At 42.2% G+C, this 21,608-nt stretch overlaps 2 protein-coding genes across 2 annotated transcripts; both read left to right on the plus strand.

Annotated features, from left to right (window-relative positions):
- Positions 1-1,615: 1,615 nt before the first annotated feature.
- On the plus strand, positions 1,616-2,209 carry LOC124650003 (zinc finger protein ZAT12-like). Its single transcript, XM_047189571.1, has one exon. It carries the CDS (start codon positions 1,673-1,675, stop codon positions 2,207-2,209), a length of 537 nt encoding a protein of 178 aa, XP_047045527.1. The 5' UTR covers positions 1,616-1,672.
- Positions 2,210-11,983: 9,774 nt separating this feature from the next.
- LOC124650002 (zinc finger protein ZAT12-like) lies at positions 11,984-12,553 on the plus strand. The gene has a single exon (XM_047189570.1). It carries the CDS (start codon positions 11,984-11,986, stop codon positions 12,551-12,553), a length of 570 nt encoding a protein of 189 aa, XP_047045526.1.
- Positions 12,554-21,608: the final 9,055 nt, after the last annotated feature.

A 21,608-nucleotide genomic window follows, 5' to 3' on the forward strand; every position in this document is an offset into this window, starting at 1 on the left:
GTGCCCAGCAAGTTATCTGAATCTTTCAGGACAGCTGGTGAGCAGAGAATAAGTGCTCTTTTTTTAGTACTGAGTTGAGCGTATCGCGTGCACCGAAGATTATGTGACTTCAGGGTGCACAAAGGACTATCCTGACAAGTGGCCTTTGTGAATCCTTTGCTCCTTGCACCTCACCCACCATGACGCGGCGCACCTCCGAAGAATCTCAAGTACTCCAGTGAGCAAAGACATATTTTAAGGAGGTTTAATCCTCCATATCACAAGAGTTTGATTCATGGTGTATAATCTTATTCTGGCAGTATCTTCTTATTTCGAGATGTGAACATGGGCAGGATTCTATTTCATCCCTTCCAAATACTTTCATCTCGCTGAACAAACCGAGATGCCATGAACTCTCATCTATTGAACAGAAACAGAAGCTTTTTCCACTGCCAAACACAAGTTGCAATAAAAAATGGAAACTGTTGCGATACGAAAATTAGTACTAAGTAGAGTATGCACAACTAGGGCCTGCTGCTAACATCAGGCAGCAATTAGTGATCAGCTCAGTCCAATCAGCCAGTGCGGTGTGGGCGCAAGCAAGCCCGAGAACCAATCATCGACGGGACGAAAACCAATTAACATGCAGAGAGTTGGATTAGTTTAATTCATTCTAAGATGATGCTAGCTGCTGGTTTTGATTAACCCTAGCTTGCTACTTTTGACTGGAAGAGCCATCTGTACCAGCATTGCAAGTAACCAAGTGTAGAAGGAATTAGATGCCCCCAAGAAATAAAAAAACAGAACCAAAAATGGGAAGATGCTACTGTTTTCATGTGGCATTTGGAGCAGGCATGAGCCATCCCGTCAATAAGAATGCGATCGTTATCGATGCTAATCTAATTGTACTTCCAGATTGCCCTACTAATCAGTCAGCCTAGCTAGCCATGACCAAACCTGATGGGACTGAGTGACCGAAGTAAACTCAGCAGTGCCACAAAGTACCATATTATCATCTTTCGGTCCTTTTTTTTATTTCTGAAACAAAAGTGTTTTTCCTTGTTGATAGCCTACCACAAGATTCAAAATTTCGAAAACGAGACAGGTTTCCGAAGAGGGAACAGTTAACCTTCAGAATAATATATAGAAAGGAATTGCTAAGTTTCAGCTAGCTGAGACATAGCAGTCACGTGCTTCATCATTGGATTTTGTTTCTGCTTGAAGATTCATGTTTGCTGCTGTTTATACTTTGTTTAGACCCGCATTATGTTATTCGACTGAGACATCTCAGTCGACTGAGACTTAGACACACCCTATATAGAAAGGCCCCTCATGAACATGTACACACTACAGAGGTCAAACCTGAAGCTCTGAACTCAATGGGCCGTGCGTCATCAGGGAGAAGATGCATCCATTCGGCGACGCGTAGCGTGCAGCTCTCAGGGAGGAAATACTCGGCGCCGCTGTCTTGGCTCTCTTGATGGCCCTCTAGGGGCGGGTTGTGCATTTCTTTATCCGGAGACGCATACACCGTCACTACTTCTAGATGATTAGCTTAGGGCGAATATGGCCTATAAATACAGATGCGGCTTCATACGCTTCTTCTTCACCAGCTTCTTCTTCACCAGCTTCTTCTTCCTCCTCCTCTTCAGAGGTCGATCTAACATTCCAGGGGATTTGATCAGTGAAAGCAATGATGAAGAGTGTTGCTTTCGAGGAGAAGGAAATGGCGCGGGTGCTTCTGCTGGTGTCGCGGGAGCAAGCGATGCAGATGGCTATGCCCATGCCGGTACCAGTGGCCCTGCGCGGTGACCGCTCGCCGGAACGCGCGTTCGTGTGCAAGACCTGCGGCCGGGTGTTCCAGTCGTTCCAGGCGCTGGGCGGGCACCGCGCCAGCCACAAGAAGCCGCTGCTGGACGGCGACGACCTCAAGCCCAAGCTGCACGGCTGCTCCGTCTGCGGCCTCGAGTTCGCCATCGGCCAGGCGCTCGGCGGCCACATGCGGCGCCACCGCGCCATGGGCGGCGTCATGGCGCCGCTGGCGGTGATCAAGAAGCCCCGCGGGGTTGCTGTTGGCGCCGGCAACAAGCGCGGGCTGTGGCTCGACCTGAACCATCCGCCTTGCGGCGACGACGCCGATCACGGCGAGTGCGGCCACGACGCTGCTGCCGCCGGGTACAAGTTCCATCAGTTTTTGGACACTGGGATCATGGCGGTCGACTGCGTCTAGCTGCCACACACATTTGCCGGGTTTTTGCCGGATAGTAGATATGAGTGCCTGATAGAAGGCATGTCACATAGATCATTTCTTTTTGAGGTGGTAGTGTGCTCAATTTGGTGGCTTGTAGGCTTACCAGAGCTAGTTACCACGGGTTTACCGGTCATTATTTCTCCGGTTATATTTATGAAAAACCCTTCGTCAATTGGCTCAATGTAATTATATATTTAGTGAGAGTAAAATATATACGGGGCTTGTGGATCATTTGGTGCTCTATTTTATATCCCCTCTTTTATTACGTGCTAATTTTACTTTAACATGGACAATGGAAAAATAGACGAATACCTGAATTTTCTGAAACGGTTTCTCATAATAAAAATTGGTTATGAAAATTAATGTGTCTTTAGCTAAAATATATTTTGTTCAGAAAACAGAAAAAGAGGGAAATTAAACAAAAAAAAATATATTGAAATATTTCGTGGAACAAGAGAACCCGCAGTCAGCAGACCGAAGAGAGAGGCCACAAGGCCACCTCGGGAAGCTGGGGCCATGAGGTGTCCCCTTCTAGCCATGCAATAGGGGGCCAGCTCCACCAGATGCTTGGACCACCCTCTCCTTTTTCCTGACGACTTCCTTTACGTATTTTTTCCGCTTCAGAGGCATGGAGTATTTCACGAAACACAACACCGTCATCATCGCGGTCACTTTTTTCGGGAACAGATCTCTCTCTCTCTCTCTCTCTCTCTCTCTCTCTCTCTCTCTCTCTCTCTCTCTCTCTCTCTCTCTCTCTCTCTCCTAATGTCGGAGAGGGGGATTACGACCCCATCACCACCACCACCGTCGGCAAGCAAATATCCATCGCCATGCCTTGAAATTTATCCATCACGCGTGAGTAATTCTCTTTAGGTATATGTGTTGAATAAGAATGGGATGAGATCAATCGGGTAATAATAAATATCCATAAAAATTTATGGTGCCTGGCTTGAGTATGTTCTTGTTGATATGTTTATGCAACTTTGCAATGGGTAATGCTTCTTAATAGGGTCCAAGTGACATGATTACAGATCCAAACCTTACATTGTTTGACTATATATTTTTGCATTTGGACCATACCTGCAAATTCTTTCACCTGTTATTGTTTGGAACCTATGACCCCGACACTTTATAATAGGATGTCAAGGGGAAAGCTATAATTTGTGGAGTTAATGTGTTCATGAAACATTAATGCTTGATCCAGCTGAATGGAAAAGGTCCTCCTTATAACCTTAGTTCACTCAGGCCTCAATTCAATGATTTTACTGGGACATTTATGAACTATGATATTATTAAATATTCCGAGGGATTTCAAGCTTCAATAAGTAATAAGACTCCACTGAAGATTTTCTCTCTCGCCGATAGTATTTATGCCCCTACTACATGTGTGATATTATGAAGCTTATGAATTCTGAGTCAACCCTGAGATTGTTAAAATTGTTGAAGAGAAGGAATTTTATGGTAACAAAGAAGAATTACCTAATGAACATTTTGGTAATTTTATTGAAGTATCTATTCATTTTTTTGAAATAGAGGATGAGACCCCCGACCTCTGCATCGAGGAGATGCATATGGCATTTTTTTTTATTCAACAAACACTTGTCAAAGCATACATCACAAAACCCGAAGCCACCATTTCATGTATACAGAAAACATGTCGTCAGGGCTTTGTGCCCAGAAAACAGAAATAACACCCCAGCAGCTAAATACCAAGGCATCACCAAGTCACCCTATGGCGGAAAAAGGAGCAGTCATATGGTCTAGCAGCCCCTGGGTGAGCACTTCATGCACTCGCTTCAAAAGTCGTCACCGCCATCAACCGTTTGTCCATCTTGAATATTGTACAAAGAAAAACGCTCATGATCCTTCTGTGATGTTTCCTTCATACAGCCAAAAAACTATGAAAAACTCCTACTTAAGTTTATTTGACTGTCGTTTTGTTAAGTCATCCATCTCTACCCTTTGTGTGGTGTGCTAATCAAATATTTTTCTTTCAAAGAATTGAAGTGATATTAGCTGCATCACATCACTACTGCACAAAGTATATACAATTCATAATTCCTCTAAGACTCCAAAATTAATTTATTTGGTGGAGCCTAAAACTGTGACACATAATAGAAGTGGGTAGAACATGTCAGGAAAACAAAATCATAAAGCAGTATCATAGGGTTCTAAGCAGAACAGTGTTACATATCTTATAACAGGTCATTGCTTTCTGATTTGTCAGTTCAGTTTGATTTTCCAAACCGTAGAAAAAATCAGCGATGAAAATAGTTTGTAGCTGTCCTGATTGCTTGTCCATGTCTTTCACAAAATTAAGACACTGGCTCTTGAGTAGCAATGTGTTGCATAACTGATGCTAATTTTGACCCCAAAGAATCATTAGGGAATATACTGCCCTTTCGCAACCCGAAACTGTAGATTCAATGGTGACACAGCGCCTAAATATCATATTATGTAGCCCAACCTTTTAAATGAAACAGTAGTATATATCTAAAGTACTGTCCCTTCCCTGGATGATTCTTATGCATTCAGTGGTCAGCACACAGCATATTTTACCAAGTGGATGCAGAAAACTAGAACCGCTTGATGCCTCAATCTGTCACTTGCCAAGTAGATGCATTTAGTTTTTTTCCATCAGAAAAATGGTTGACATTGTTCCTCTAATGTATATTTTGGTTCATATATGTTGTGCTCAGCATGTTTTACGTAGTGAGAATATTCTTTAAAAAAGTATCAAATCTGTGCTTTGATACTGCAGTGCGAAGAAATCAGATATAACTAGCATAGCAGGCAAGTCAACAAAAGCAATTTTCAGCATTTGGCAAAAAGCTGTGTGCCAGTTTAAACAATCTCTGCATATGTTTGACATGCTGGTATAGGAGTTTTTGGAATCTCAGGTGCAACTGTAGCTGAATCTTGAGGCAAATCAAGAAGGAAACTTCTACTATTGACCATTTATGCGGCAAAAAGCTGGCCTTGTTCTAGTTCTTTTTTGCAAAAAGGAAGCAAAGTTCTATTGCTCAATTATGTGGTGACCGGAAGGTGTAGAACATGCTCCAAGGTTAGATGGAGACTCGCTTGAGAGGGACCAAAGGTTTTGGGAACTCTGAGTCAGCCGTTTGACATATGATGATAAAGGAGTTTTGGGATATCTGGTGCACTTGTTGCTGAATCTTGAAACAAATGAAGAAGCAAATTTCTACTTTTCACCATTTATTATGCGGAGAAAGAGCGGGGTTATTCCAATTGTCGTTTATAATGACAAGGAAGCAAGTTTCTATCTTAGCTCAACTATGCGGAGAATGGGGGCAGACGGAGCGCAAATTAAGCTCCAAGTTCAGATTGATACTTCAGAGGGACATGAAAGTTACTTGTGTAATATTTTATGTGCTATGATGGTGATTATTAGGCTAGACCAATTGGATTAAGATGCAGGGTCCACTAGAACTCCAAACACCAATTATCTGCAGAATCTATATAATCTATTGACAAACAGCAAATTGCCCATTTCTATTTCTATTTCCTGGGAAATGTGTGTTCAACAAGCTACCTGAATCTTTTACAGCAACTGGGAAGCTGGTTGACAGAGAATAATTGCTCTCCTTTGTTAAATATACTGACTTAAGCATATCACGGGCACCGAGGGATTGTGTTGCTTCAGGGTGCACAAAGGACTAACCTGCCAGTTGGCCGTTGTGAATTTTTTGCTCTTTCGGTTGCATCCAACATGACCAGGTGCAGCAAACAGACACGCATAATGCGCGCGATCAATGTAGTACTACTAACCTAAAGAATCTCTAGTACTGAGGAGCAGGTATATAATGGATTTCCCAAAGACGCTTTGATTGAAGTCTTAAGTTTCTGGTTAGTCTCTTTAGAGGTTTTATCAGGCAGACGCAACCGAGAGTTCGATAAGATCCAACGCAGAGAATCTTGACTCCACAACTTCCTATTTTTCTTCTGAAATGTGAAAATGGGAAAGATTCCATTTGACCCCCATCAAACACTCCTGTTGTGTGGAACAATCCAAGACGCCATGAACTCCTGAATCCTGATCCATGAAACGCCAAACATGGCACTACTAACACAAGTTGCATTAAGAATACTGTTGCGTAACTTAAACTTCTTTCTTTCTTGCTGACATCAGGTAGCAATTACTGACCAGTTCAGCCGAATCAGGCCGGTGCAGTGTGCGCAAGCAACTCCGAGAACCAATCATCGGCAGAAAAACTGTAATTTAACGCTGCAGCACGGTTTTCTTACTAGTTCAGTTTGATGGTTTAAAACTAGCTAGGCTTAAAACTGCACAAATCAAAACTGAAGAAGCTCACCAACTGTACAAGTCATACCTGAAGAAACTCGCTGCTCCCCTTCGTGCATCATGAGATATTCTTTTTCCGCTAAGCAAAGAGATTCGCCGGTTCGCGACGCGTCACGTGCAGCTCGATTTCAACCCACTTGGCATCGGCGCAGCTCCTTCACTCTTCATCTGCCTCTAGGGGCAGCAACCTTTATGCTGCTCCATTTTAATATCGTAGATTCGTAGGCACACTGACACACAGTAGATGAAGCGGTCACTACTCCTGGGTACTACTGGATGATTAGTTTATGGTGCATATGGCCTATAAATATAGCTGCGGTTTGATGTGTATATCTAGTTGGTGGCATCTATCCATCGTGCCGAACATTTTGTGAATATAATTACAAATCCTCAAGGTAACAAGCAATACGAGTTTGCCACTACGCAAGAATCCTGTCGGAAAGACATTGGGCAAGTTTTTGGTGTGTTGCAAGCTCGGTTTGCCATTATCTGGGGTCCTGCTCGTTATATGAACAAGATGTTCATTGCCAGCATCATGATCACGTGTGTGATTTTCGCAACAAGATCATGGAGGCTGAGAGGTCCTTGGGCTTAGACTTCGAGAATGACAATATAGGTACTCGTGCGGAACTTCGGAAGAACCTGGACTGGTTTGAAGCTTTTCCTTAGGTGTACTGGAAGACGGAAGACTGGGGTTCGCATACTCAGCTTCACGACAATCTCATCCAGCATCAGTGGCAATTACATGGGATATAGTCCCTTTATATTTGTTCATTTCTATTCATGTCTGATTTGGACCATTTGTTGCATTCATACCCGGTCCAATGTTACCTATTGAGTTTATAATTTGATCTACTATTCTAATTCCAACTACTGATGTATTGTGTTATGTTGAAATTTAATAATTTTGATTTATATTGGTATACAATTAGAGATAAAAGTGTGCTTGAAGTACATTCATGTGACAAATAGAGGAAAATCTGCTTTTACATACAATTGTTTTGTGTATAAAATCAGATTGGGTTCTAAAAATGCTCTGAAAAGTTACTGGAAACCGATAAATTTGCACATTTGGGTCGGCTTGATGACGTCAAAGAAACATTTATTCCACCTTCGATCTTCATGTATTATCTATGGCACGGAAATTCCTTTCTCGGGGGATTAATGGCTAGGAAATGCCCCTCTCTAAGACCAATATGATGATATGTCTAGTTCCAATTTCCAAAGGCTCGACTTTTAGACGAGACTTAGTCCATAGCATGATATGTGACTTTTTCAGATGCATATTATTTGGATCTTCTTCTGCTCTTTCTCTTTGGTTGTGTGCGTGCTATCTATCAATCTATGCAAATATTGGATGTAGAGTCGTCTTTGTTTGTATCACCTTGATGCGAATTTTGGATTTAACAAAAAACAAACTTTGTGAAAGAAAGAACCCACTACCCTATATACCAGACCAAGTTTTCCTTTGATGATCCTGTATTGTTATAATGTAAAGTTTAATCAAAGGTACGCCAGCCTTATTATAGAATTTTCTGAAAATTTTCTGCTACTGAGCTTTGTTATAGGTAGTCAAGTTTAGAGCACCCGGTCCTCCTTGATCTGTTGGTAACACATATGCCATGCTATGTAGCAATACATTTGTCCTCCATGCCGTATTTTTGCTAGAAACCCAGCGTCGTGTAAACCACGAATCCTGATTCAATAGCTACTTGCTGAGATGTTATTTTGGAATGGTGGCATCACAAAATAAACAAGAAAATATAAAATCCATGTGTACGTGTAGTAAGGTTTTTACCTTAATTTTGTTAGCTTTATATTTTAAATGGATGCATACTCTACAGAAACATATTTGAATTTTTATTTTCTGTGCAAGCTCATGAGTTATAATATCTTGTAAAGTGGTTTATTCCTGATTTATTTTGAAAAATTCCTAAAGTTAATTGCATAGCAAGTGCCGTACAAGTTGGACTACACAATCCAGATTATATCATACCCACCTATATGTAGTTGCATGTACAAAAATGGCTGTTATTCGCCCTAACTATGTAGTGCTTGGTGAGGTTATCATGAGCACACATCTTTTGACAAAATGCAAAGCATCCCCAACTATTATTTTCAATACAAGAACTGATTCTTCGTCGATCGATTCCTTCATGGAGACGCACGTAGCACTGTTACTACTAAAGCAATCGAATCTGGCCTTAGTTTCTTCTAATTTAATTTAGTCTATGGTGGTGGTTCTCGTTGATATACAGTCAGACCTTCTTGATGATAGTTTAAAAAGTTTATATAAGGAAGCAAATTTCTATTGCAACTCTTCTTGCAGCTGTTCTCACAATATTAATAATGGTATTGTGCATACGTACGCAGAAAACTGAAGCTGTTCTTGAGGCCAGCAGACTGAAAATGTATTCAATCCGTGGATGCAATGATGTATGTTGTTGGGTACTGCAGAAAGTAATTTACAAACTTCCTCTTATCGCCTTGAAAGCTTAGGAGACACTTGCTGTAATCAAACTGTGGCTAACCTTTGCATGCAGGGACAATCATGTGCTCAAAATTATTGTCAAAATGTACATGCTGGGGGTGGTGGAACAGCGTTTGAATAAGATTTAGCAATAAATTTGGATCATGCGGATGTGCAAATCTTGTTACCAACAGATGAACCAAAATATTTCCATAAATACCCTATCTCTATGATTATATGATGAATCTCCATGTGCGAGTACTAGTGTGTCTCCGAAAGCACACAACTTCTAACCGAATGACTGTGTAGACAAAGACAGATGACAAGGAATCAGGACTAAAACCGATATAGACATATGCTTTGTTAGGTTGTTAGTATTTACGAAGTCCCCAGATCGGATTGGATCGGATCGGATCTCGCCTTAGAGGCCAAAACAAGGAGAACGTAAAAGTGTCCAGAGGCCATAATGAAACACAAGCGCAACACACAAGCACCATAAACCCTAGTTGCCAAGATTGAGTTAGCCCTCTGATTAGTCCCAAACACCGATGTAATCCTTATGAGAATATAAGAAAATGATCAAGTAGGGCATAGTGCTATCCACATCTGCAGACTGAACCAAGGTAAATCTTGTTTGGTGTTTCATCTGTCCCTCTGAAGCAGTTTGGCGCGAACCTAGTATTGCCTACTCTCCAGTTTCTACAACGTATGCCCTCGTATACAGGACCAATGCAAATTTAGTATCAATAGCTAGGGGCGCACCGTGAGGGGATACTCCATTCTCATGGGTATAGAAAACTTCAGAAAAAATCTCCCTCACCCATTCTCCGGCAAGATTCATCTCTTCTCAAATGCTCGGATAATTACTACATGGTTGTTCAACACTCAAAGTTGTCTTTTCGGCTGGATGCATGAATCCTCAGATTGGAATACACCTTTTTTTTTCATACTGCGAGCAAGCGATGTGTGTGAGTGAGTGCATAAGCTAGGTATCAGGGAGGTGTCGTTTTGGCTCATAGGGGCAAATGCTCCCATTATACATAATAATAAAAAATTAATTTTAAAAATGTCAAAAAATTCTGACATAATTTTTTTGGTGTACATCGTGACATTCTATGTTAGTACACAACTTTTCATGGAAAAACAACATTTTATGTGGTGTGTACAAAAAAGATAAAAAAAATAATCATGTATGCAATCGTGTTATAGCATTAAAATTTGTCTTTTTTACAGGAGCCACAAACTTTTTTATTTTTTTTAAAACTTGTGTACGAATATAAAAATATGTAGATGTACATGAAATTTTTTCCTTTAGAATTTTTTGACACTTCGAAGTGTAAATTCACACAACGGGAGCAAATGCTCCTATGAGCCAAAGTGAATATCCCAGATATCAGATGTAAGATACTTTTCCATGTGGCACTTGGAAAGTTGGAATTGCCACGAGGCGTTTCATGAGATCATCATTCACCGAGCAGGTACTGATCGTCATCGGCATAATTGTTTTCAAAGGTACTGCTGGTCTAGTCATGTATGAGTCATGAGCTGACAGCAACTCAAGTAAACCCTGCAGGATTGGAGGTTCTGTGGGCAACAGTATATGCATGCATGTATATGCTTGGATCAGTATTTTCTAAGTAGACATGTGTATAAAAAGATCTAAGCTAGATACACCATTGATTTTTATAAATGGCCTGGAGCTCAAACAATTCTTCCTCGGTTGAAAATCTGTTTTTTACTGTTGGTTTCATATGGACGATTCAAAACTCTTGTGTAAGCTTCAAGAAACAAATCTAGGCTCTTTTGTTATCAGGCAATAACACCAGGTGACTTTAGTAAAAATACGGTGGTAAAAAAATTGATAAACTGTGGGGTTGTAATTTTAAACATTAAAGAAATCATATCAACAAGGGGTCTAGTTCCAAAGATCTCATCTCATAAAGACAGTACGACCCTCAAGACGGAAAACGTTGGTTACACTGTTTGAGACCTTGACCTAAAATATTTTAAAAGTTGAAGCATATTAAAATTCTCAATTATAATCGACATATATAGAGTGTATGTTTGGGCCCTATGTTGTCCTAGTAAAAAAATAGTATCATCCCACATTATAATCGACCAACTTGGAGCCTTGTCAATTTTCAATGGTGCGTCTAGAACAAAACAAAATTAATGGTGGATTATGCACTCTGATGTGGTCTCATCATTTTTCTACATTCTGAATGGAAGGTCCTTTCTTGTTCTCTACTTCTACCACACTTGGCTGAATCAATGCAAGAATCTGCAACACGCAAATTCATATTCGCATCCTCAATTCATATTCACGTCCCTATTAACACTGCAAGTTCTACGATTTGTTTATTTTGGGAAGGAGTCCTTGACTTGATTTTTTTTATATTTTCACCAGTTCGTCTGAAAACAAGAGACAGGTTTCTAGATGAAGAACAGTTGACTCAGAATCACCCTTGTTTTCATTGGAAGCCTGCACCATGCATCACCTAGAAGGTTTCTAGATTCTGGGCTCTTGTTTCAGATCGCCGAAACCTGTCTTTTGTTTTCATGGTGACGCAGGAGTCCTCAATTCATTGGAAGCCTGCACCATGCATCACCCTTCTGCTGCGAGTTTATCCGTTAACGCAAGAGAAGTGACAAGTCATCATGGTTCCGTGGCGCCGCGTACGAAATGCAGAGAACAGCAACCGTTTCTTGTTCTCATTGTAGGGGTATCGTGTGCTCTTGTTTAATGAGGAACTCCTGCAAAGTCTGTTCCATTCACTGCTTCCTTGCTACTGGCTGATTACTTTATGGCAAGAAAAAACCATGACTATAAATACGGATGCAGTCCGATGCGCTTCTTCTTCATCCATTTCTCCATCTCATCTAGACTTCTTCCTTGCCAGAGACCGATCGATATTTGATTGGGTTCGAGGATTGATTTTGCAGATTGAAAGCACTAGCGATGATGAACAGATTTTCGTTCGAGGAAGCGCAGATGGCTCGCGTGCTGCTGCTCGTGTCGCGGGAGCAGCCGATGGCGATGCCGATGCCGGTGTCTGGGCGCGGTGACCGTGCACCTGAGCGGGCGTTCACGTGCAAGACGTGCGGCCGCGTATTCCCGTCGTTCCAAGCGCTGGGAGGGCACCGGGCCAGCCACAAGAAGCCGCGGCTGGACGGAGATCTCAAACCCAAGCTGCACGCATGTTCTATCTGCGGCCTCGAGTTCGCCATTGGCCAGGCGCTCGGCGGCCACATGCGGCGCCACCGCGCCGTGGCCTCTGGAGGCGGTGTGATGCCGCCGGCGGCAGCGATCAAGAAGCAACGTGCAGGAAGCGACGATGTCGCCGTTGGCGGTGGCATGAACCGGGGGCTGTGGCTCGACCTGAACCAACCGCCGTGCGATGACGACGGCTGCATGGACGTCGACACCGAGTCCAGCGGAGAGTGCGGCCACAACGACGACGCAGCCGGGTATACGTTCCACCAGTTCTTGGATACGGGCACCATGGCGGTGGACTGCGTCGGCTACTAGCTCGTCTCAATCTCTCCCTTCTTGACGGCATTTTGCTGGATAGTGGCACAGTGCAAATATTTTCTGTGTGCTGCCTACTACTTTTGCTTCTATTTATTTTTACATGGATGGAGAAATTCATCCACATTTTGTAGCAGTAGATAACTATATATGAGTGTCTAATAGAGGCATGGCATGGCACATATATCATTTCTTTCTGAGGAGATGACAGTGTGCTCAATTTGGTGGCTTTGAGGCTCACCAGAGCTAATTGCCTTGGGGTTAATTTCCAGTTGCTGTTGACAGTAAAAAAGAACTTTCGCTAAGTGTGTAATGTAATTATTTACTCGGAATAAAACACATATAGAGCTTATGTTTGTTTCAGTTGGTGCTCCATGTTATTTTGCTTCTTTTAGTATGTATGATTATTCTATCGGCAAAATTTAATTTTGTAAGAATGTCTACTTTTGCCTGTAAATTACTTTGTGGGCGAACCTGACTCTGAACAACAACACTACCTTGTACACATATGACTGGAATTTCTATTACTGTTTACATGAACTCAGACCTAGTTTTGACGACTAGTTTGTATTCATTCCCACAAAAAAACTGGTTTGTATTTTGGACGTTCTAAATAAGGGCAATTGTTTTCATTCATATCAGAATCTCTGTGAAATAATAATCTGCAAAAGAAATTATACAAAATGTGTCTAGTTATGTCCCCTAAAAAGACAAGAAAAAGCCATTTATTTTTTACGTTTCTGCGTAGAACATACGTGAGCATATTAGTTGGTTCAAATTTTGTTGTTTTCTTTTCATAGAATTTCATGCATTTGGAAAAAAAAAACCCACTCCATATCTCAAAAAAATCATTTAGATTAAATTTGCACCTTAACTTCATCAGAAAAAATGAAAATAAATGTAACTTGTGTAATGCTACATATTTGATGCCAGCAGAAATTCATTTAAAAACATGACAATTGTTTTGTGTATAGTAGAGACGTGGAATATGTATATCTTGCTAATTTGTAACACAAATAACCTATTTTTAGATGAGTTATTGTACATTATTATCTCATACCATTCTCTATCAAGTATACATATCTTGTGTTTTTTGACATAATGTAATTATTCAATTCAAGTAGTGGTTTATTTGTTGGTGATCCATGCTATGTTGCCTCTTTAAGTACTTAATTATTTATTCTACGGTATTTCTGAAATAGTGATTACAGTTAGTTAGTGCTACACTTTTAAAAAGAAAAATTATATACCAGTGCTATCCTGTTCTTTAGTGCAGCTAGTAAATGGAAGAAATGTGCAAATTACTTCTTATACTTCTCTAGCCAATAAGAGAAACTCATCGGTGTCCAACTGTTTCCAGTGAACAATAATTTACATCAACAAATGACTCTCCTTCCTCGACAATAAATTGTAGTGATGTAGAACTCCTTTGATTCATACGATAAGAAAAGTGTAGATATAGAAAACATATAGTATTGGGATGCATGTCTACTTGGACATTTCCTATTAAATTTACACTGCAATATTTTTATGGAATAATTCCTTGTGGAGTATGATCATATGAATCAAATGGCTTTCACATGAATTTTTCATATAGAATCTCAATCCTACACAAATCCTTTAAAAATCCTATAAATTAAAGGTATTACCCGGGAACCCCACATGGATTTAGGCTTCTAGTGAGCCTGGTTTCACATAAAGTGAAAATAACAGTTTAAAGTTCCAGCAAACTAATGTACATGTAAATATAGATGTGAACGATGTGTTATAAAATTGCACTAAGAAATATATTTTTAGTCTGAGCTACATAAGTGACAAATATGTGGAAATCCACTTTGCCTCGCGGCAATAGATACTTGGAAAAACACATTTGAAAATTTCAAAAAAAAATTGAAAAAGATCTTCGGTGTGCATCTACATTTTCTATCTGTGCATATAAAGTTTCAGGGGAAAGATATTTTTTGTGACCGTGTTAAAGAAATTGGTTCCAGAAAATTACTCTCACGAGACAATTGTCTTAACAAAATTTTGTTGCCTATGATGTACATATGTTTTTTTCTTCACAAAACGTTTCCAGATATGTAAAATATACAAACATGTACATTTTCAACAAAAATATATTTCTTAGCATATTATAACCATTTTTTAAAAGTTCATTTTCGCAATAGGATCATGGGCTCCTGTGAATATGTGAGCCAAAATGGCGCCTCCAGATCAATATCTACCATTTGCTACTATGAATAAATCAATAAAGTAGTTCTTTTCTGTACCTAAAAAATCAAAGATTTTCTCAGTGACATTCTATAGACATGTACGACACATCAACAGGCCAATGTAGTGTTTCTGCACAGTTGTTTTAAACATCAAATGTGATTTTCATAATTGTCAAAAAATTCGGTGCTCATTGTAGCTTAGAATCCCTGTATACAGCAACACTAGAAGGACTTCTTCCCCGTGATTATAATAAGCTTGATGAGGTTAGCATGAGCACATCGATCAGTTGACAAATCCGACTTAGCATCCCTTGGTTTTTTAATACTACGTCCACGAATATGTAGCTTTGATGAATGATTCCGTCTACCACTAGTCGTGTGATCCAACTAGGAGCAGCACACACTGTTACTAACTTCTAAAGCGATCGAATCTTTAAGCTAAACTAGTGTTTGTACACGATCGAGAAGCAAGATCCCAACGCAACTCTCATACTTGTAATAGTAGTATACTCACATACGTAGCAAACTGCAGCTGCTCAAGCAGAGATATATACAATATACTTAATCCATTGGAAAGAACTTAAGGAGAACAGAAGCGTACGGTTTAAGCCATTGAACGGATGTGTGACGCGTTAATTAAGTTGTTGGCTACTGCAGCTAGCAAGTATATAGTTGATTAATTAGGGAGAAGTAGCTACGACAGATAAGCAGGTTGCACATGCTCTTATCATGCATCATCCTCTGAAAGCTGATCGAGACGAAACTCAGCTCTTATCATTTTGTCGTCTGTGTCATAAGGTACGGTATTCGCATAATTAGTGATCAAGGAAATTAACTATACCCTATTACCCTGCCTAGAGAAAAGCAGACATCCGAGAGCTTTCTTTTTCTTGAGTGCAACTACATCTTCGGCTATTGAGCTGTGTTAACTCGGACGTGGGTTGCGCCCCACGTTCTACCCGACCTGCATGCACTGTATAACCTTAGGCGTGAACTCATGCAGACACCGAAGGATGGAACAATAGGCCTTTGGAATCCGGCCACTCAGATATCTGTATGGGTGAGGGGCGATCAACAGTTCAGAGAGCACTCTAGCGGGCGCGACAACTTCTTCCCGGATATTAACAACATCTCCAGCGACATGGGCACCCTCAACGCGAACGTTGCTGCCGGTGTTGCATCGTATGTAATCATGTCTTTCCTCTTTCAGATGTTGCTAGAGTTTCGTGTTCTAACAATCGGAGTAGATGTGATATCTTGTTTAGATGTGATCTATTTATCTACTTTCTTACTTCACATGTTTAGTTTATATCCTGCTTTCGTGAACATGCAAAATCTACTGCCTATTCGGATTAGATCATATGATAATTTACTATTGTATTCAACAATAGCTTATTCCTCCGGGACCTCGACTCACCCATTTCGTGATATCGTGCTCGATGGGCCTAGCCCAGCGTCCATCTAGGCGACCAGCGAAGAGCAACGTGGGCCACTTAAAGAGAAAGAATAGCTATCAGGTACATCAGCGCATGTTCAGATCCTACCAGCGCATGTATACATCTTCTTTTTATTTTCTTTTCCTTTTGTTTTTTGTTCAAATTTTGTTTTCAAAGTTCAAACTAGGTATTCCTTTTTCTCTATTTTGTGAAAATTTATAAGAAGATTATGTGAAAATAATTTTCAAAAATAAATAAATGTGAAAACCAATCTTCTTAAAACAGTAATATTTTAAAAAAATGTTCATGACTAAGGTTTGGATTTTTAATATGTCCATTATTTTTAAAAATGCATTTTTCAAAATTACTCATGATTTAAAAAAGATTCAGATTTTAAGTTGTTCACTAGGTAAAAAGGTTTAGATTTTAAAAATGTTAAACTAAAAAGTTCAGATTTTAAACATTGTTCATCATGTAAGAAGGTAAAGATTTTAAAATTTTCATAATTTACAAAGGTATAGATTCCAAAATCGTAGGTATAGATTTTAAAATATTCATAATTTAAAAAGGTTCCGATTTTAGAAATTTTTTTTGAAACTTTCTACTATGGAGGAGCCCCCACAGCCTCACTTTATTAAAACATCTAAGGTCCACTTACTTACAGTAAAAAAGGAAAATTACAATATGTACAATATATACAGGGAACAACTATGGAAGAGAATCAAGCCATAAAACTAAGTTGTCAGCTACACTACTTTTCACCCTATGCATAAGCATGGTGATATCATGAAAGAAGCCTACTTTCCATCCTCTGAAAGTTGGTCTAATTTGTTTGAATACCCATGCATTCCATTTCCATTGTTTCCAGATATTTCAGCATGCTAGAATTGCTATCGCAACAAAACAAGGACCTTTGAAATCTCTTCTAGCAGCCAGCAGGGATCTAGTAACGTCCCCAATCTTCCATGGAATTTGCTTAATTCCACACTCATAGTGTAAAAAGGCCCAGATTTAAAAAAAAATCAACCTGAAAAAAGGATCATAATTTAAAAATGGTTTATATTTTAAAATTATTCACCTGGTAAAAAGGTTTATTTCAAAAAGATGAGCTTATTTAGGGCTAAGAAAAGATAGAGCAAAAAAGAGGAAGGTAAAAAGAAGCGGACAGAAAAAACAAACATAAGAGCATCTCCAATTGGTGCGGCTCGCGCGCGGTAAATTAACCGCCGAAATGCAGGGCAAGCGAACCTCCAGCGAATTCGCGAAAAAGCCGTGCTCTTTTGCGCCATCCTACGCTCCAAACCTGCCGTGCCGATTGACGTGCGCGCTATAAAAGGCCCCACGCGCGCACCCAATCACCGGGAACTTTCATCCCGCGTGTCGCTTGGCCGCCTTCCACCTTGCTGCGCGTCGCTCGCGCCGCTGCTCCGCCTCCACACCGATGAGATGCCGCCCCGCCACCGCTCGAGCTCCGGCTACCGCGGCGTCCGCGTGCGGCCGAACGGCACCTTCTACGCCGAGATCCGCAGCGGCGACGAGCGCATCGGGCTCGGGACTTTCGAGACGGCACACGAGGCGGCGCGTACGACGCGATCGCCTGGCGCCTCGACCGCTCCTGGCGATCGATGAACTTCAACGACGTCTGGACGTGGCAACATGCGGAAGCGCTCGCGCCGCCGCCGCCGGCCGTCACGCGCAAGGCGAGGCAGCACTAGCACGAGCTTGAGCAACGCCTCATCATCGCGGGGCGCGACGAGCGCCTGCGCCTCGAGTGGGCGCGCCAGTTCCCGGAGGACGTCGCCGCGATGGAGGCGTTCTACGACAAGAAAGAAGAGGAGAAGGCGGCGCTTAAGGCGGCGAAGAAGGCGGACCGGGAGGAGAGGAGGGCGAAGGCGGCAGCGAGGAAGAAGGAGAGGGAGGAGAAGGCCACGAGGAAGGTGGAGGAGAAGAAAAATGGCGCCGGCCCGTCGACGATCGTCCTCTCCTCCTCCTCCTCCTCCTCCTCCTCCTCCTCCTCCTCCTCATACTCCTTCGAGTGGACATCGACTCCGGTGTCGTCGACAACTCCACGCTCGTCGGATTTTGATTGGGATTCCGAGTAGTTTGTAGGCTAGTTTCAAAATAAATTTGGTTCTAGCGTCGAAGTTTGCAATATATTTTCATATTTCCAGTTTATTTTTACATTTTGTTTGATTTATTTCGGTATGTGAAAATGGTGTTTTCCGCACGGCTTTTAGCGCGTCTGCAAATGGAGCAACTTGGCGTTGTAATTTAGCGCGACGATTTAGCGCGTCTGCAAAAGCGTTGCATCCACATACCGCTAGCGCTAAACACAAATTTAGAGCGTTCTATTTAGCGCGCTTGTTGGAGATGCTCTAAAGAATAGTGAAGGAGAGCATGCAAAACAGATTCGTGTAACTGGACCGTCCATGGATCATGCAGGTGAGTCATAATAACCTTATTTGCTAGAGGAGGCCAGCAGATGCAACCATCTTCTTCGAGTTCATCGAACGTTGGCCATGGATTTGGGGTCCGGCGCACATGGGTTTGGCCCCGGCCGACGTGCTATAACGGTTTTGGCTTCGTCTTTCACTGTGAGCCGATAAGCAGTATAAGTAATGTACTGTGGCGGACTCGTGTTTGATGGATGTTGGTCTTCTTCCTCTTTGACAGTGCCAGGGATGGAGGAAGGGGGGCGAGCGGGGCTAAGCCACCCCCAACATTATGTTTTTCTTCATAAGTATATTAGACATGTAATTTAGGTAGTGTACAATATGGTGTAGTACACCAATTGTACATCTACCAGGACTCTGTATTGCCACGATAGGGGCTTTTCCTATCTCCTATAACACGCAACCGAACCCACCAACGTGGGTATCGTTCCTCCCAGAAAACTAACATGGTATCAGGCCCCTCCCTTCCCTCCTAGCCGCCGCCGCCGGTGCCCTCTGCCCCGCCGCCGCCACAATCTCTCGATCAATCCGATCGACGACATCAGGACCCTCCCAGACGATCCCTCTCTCAATTCCCTGCAAGGATCTTCCCTTCCCTACAACATCAGGCTCTCTTCACACAAACCCTAGGACATACTTTCAGGACCTCTACTGGTTTTTCGCTACGTTCTGGCTGAGATCGATTCAATGGCGACATCTTCCAGCTCGACCGCCTCTGGCTCTTCCTCAATTGTCACACCGCCCTCGACCAAGCTCACCCGGGAGAACTTCTTGTACTGGCAAGCTCAAGTCCTCCCCACTCTTCGTGGTGCAAGAGTGATGGGCCTTCTTGATGGATCCGATCTGGCTCCGTCTGAAACAATTGAGGCTGAAGATGCAGACCACAAGAAGATCACAATTCCCAACCCGGCTTATGAGACATGGATTACCAAAGACCAAACCGTTGTCAGCTTCCTTGTCAACTCTCTCTCTGAAGAAGTGCTCCCTCAAGTTTTTGGTCTTGCTCATGCTGCTGAGGTTTGGCGTGCCATCAAGGAGCTCTACTCCTCTCAGTCCAAGTCCCGGGTATCTACCCTGCGTGGTGCCCTCACCAATACCAAGAAACTGGACATGACGGCTCAGCAATACATCTCGAAGATGAAGGGTTTTGCCGCTGAACTCTCGGCTGCAGGAAAGCCGGTTGATGAAGATGAACTAAAGGACTATATGTTGAACGGATTGGACAGCAGTTTTAATCCTCTTGTTGCTGCTATCAATGCTGTCCCATCTACATCCCTCAGTGATATGTGCTCGCAGCTCTTGGCGGCTGAAAATCGTGACAGTATGTTACAGTCTACAGGACAGGCGCCTGGATCCTTCACTTCGTCGGTCAATGCGGCCACACGTTTTCCAAACCCGTCTTATGGGGGAGAATCACCTCGGCCGTCGCTGCCCCCGTCACACTACTCCTACCAGCCGCCTCCAATGTCACAGTATGCACCGCATCCATCATCCTATGCCCCTACTCAGCCACCACCATATGCACCATATCAGCATCCTACACCATATCCATCCCCTACACCATATGCTCCACCCTATGCTTATGCACCATATCCGCAGGCTCCCCAATATGCTCCACTGCCCATGCCCTATCATGCACCCCCGCCTCCCTACCGTCCTCAACAACAGCAGCTCCCGTATCGCCCTCCCCAGCAGCAGCCTCAGCCTCCTCGCCCGGACCAGCAAAAAGGGCGCAAGAAAGGGGGGCGCAAGGACCGTGGTCGAGTGGCGACTCCCTGGCAAGATGGTGTTCTTTGTCAAATTTGCAAAAAGGAAGGCCACTCTGCAAATGAGTGTTGGTGGCGTTTTGGCGATGATGATGATGAAGATGACACGTCCAAGGAGCGCAAGGGTGCCTATGGTGTGGACTCAAATTGGGTCATAGACACTGGAGCTACAAATCACACAACTGGCCAACTCAACAAGCTTCAAATCCATGAAAACTACAATGGGCGTGATCAAGTTCACAATGCTAGTGGACAAGGTATGGAAATTGCTAACATTGGTCATTCAGTATTGCACACCCCGCATCATTCTTTTCAGCTTAAAAATATCTTGCACGTTCCAGCATCTACTATGAACTTGCTTTCTGCACACAAAATTACTTTAGACAACAATGCCTTCATTGAGATTCACCCATTCTTTTTCTTGATTAAGGACAGGGCCACGCAGCAAATCCTGTTTAGAGGTCCGTGTCATGGAGGCCTTTATCCACTTGTTCCTGTCTCCATGGGGTCATCATCCAAGCATGCTCTTGTCGCAGCCAAGCCTTCATCCTCTACATGGCATCGTCGTCTAGGACATCCGTCGTCTTTTATTGTTCAGCAAGTTCTTAGGAAAAATAAGTTGTCTTATACTCCTGAAATAAACTCTTACATATGTGATCCATGCCAACAGGCTAAGAGTCATCAGTTACCATATCCTGTTTCCACTAGTGTTTCTACAGTTCCTTTGGAACAGATATTTTCTGATGTATGGGGACCAACTCCTCTTTCTGTAGGCAAACATTCATACTATGTTAGCTTCATTGATGATTTTAGCAAGTACACTTGGATTTATTTGCTTAAGAAACGTTCTGATGTTTATCAAGTCTTTCTTGATTTCCAACAATATGTTGAACGCCAATTTGGTAGAAAAATTCTCACCATGCAAACTAACTGGGGTGGTGAGTATGAAAAGCTCAATAGTTTCTTCCAACGTGTAGGCATTGTACATCATGTTTCATGTCCACATGCTCATCAACAGAACGGTTCTGCTGAACGCAAACATCGTCACATTGTTGAAGTAGGCCTTGCCTTGCTCTCTAATGCTTCCATGCCTCTTAAGTATTGGGATGATGCCTTCATCACATCCACATATCTTATAAACTTGTTGCCTACCAAACTTTTAAATCATGAATCTCCAGTTGAGAAAC

This window comes from Lolium rigidum, chromosome 4 (genome assembly GCF_022539505.1).
Source record: "Lolium rigidum isolate FL_2022 chromosome 4, APGP_CSIRO_Lrig_0.1, whole genome shotgun sequence".
NCBI classification, from domain to species: domain Eukaryota; kingdom Viridiplantae; phylum Streptophyta; class Magnoliopsida; order Poales; family Poaceae; genus Lolium; species Lolium rigidum.

Excerpts from the sequence above, each read along its gene's own strand:
- LOC124650003 (XM_047189571.1), top strand. The coding sequence starts at position 1,673 with ATGATGAAGAGTGTTGCTTTCGAGGAGAAGGAAATGGCGCGGGTGCTT.
- LOC124650002 (XM_047189570.1), top strand. The coding sequence starts at position 11,984 with ATGATGAACAGATTTTCGTTCGAGGAAGCGCAGATGGCTCGCGTGCTG.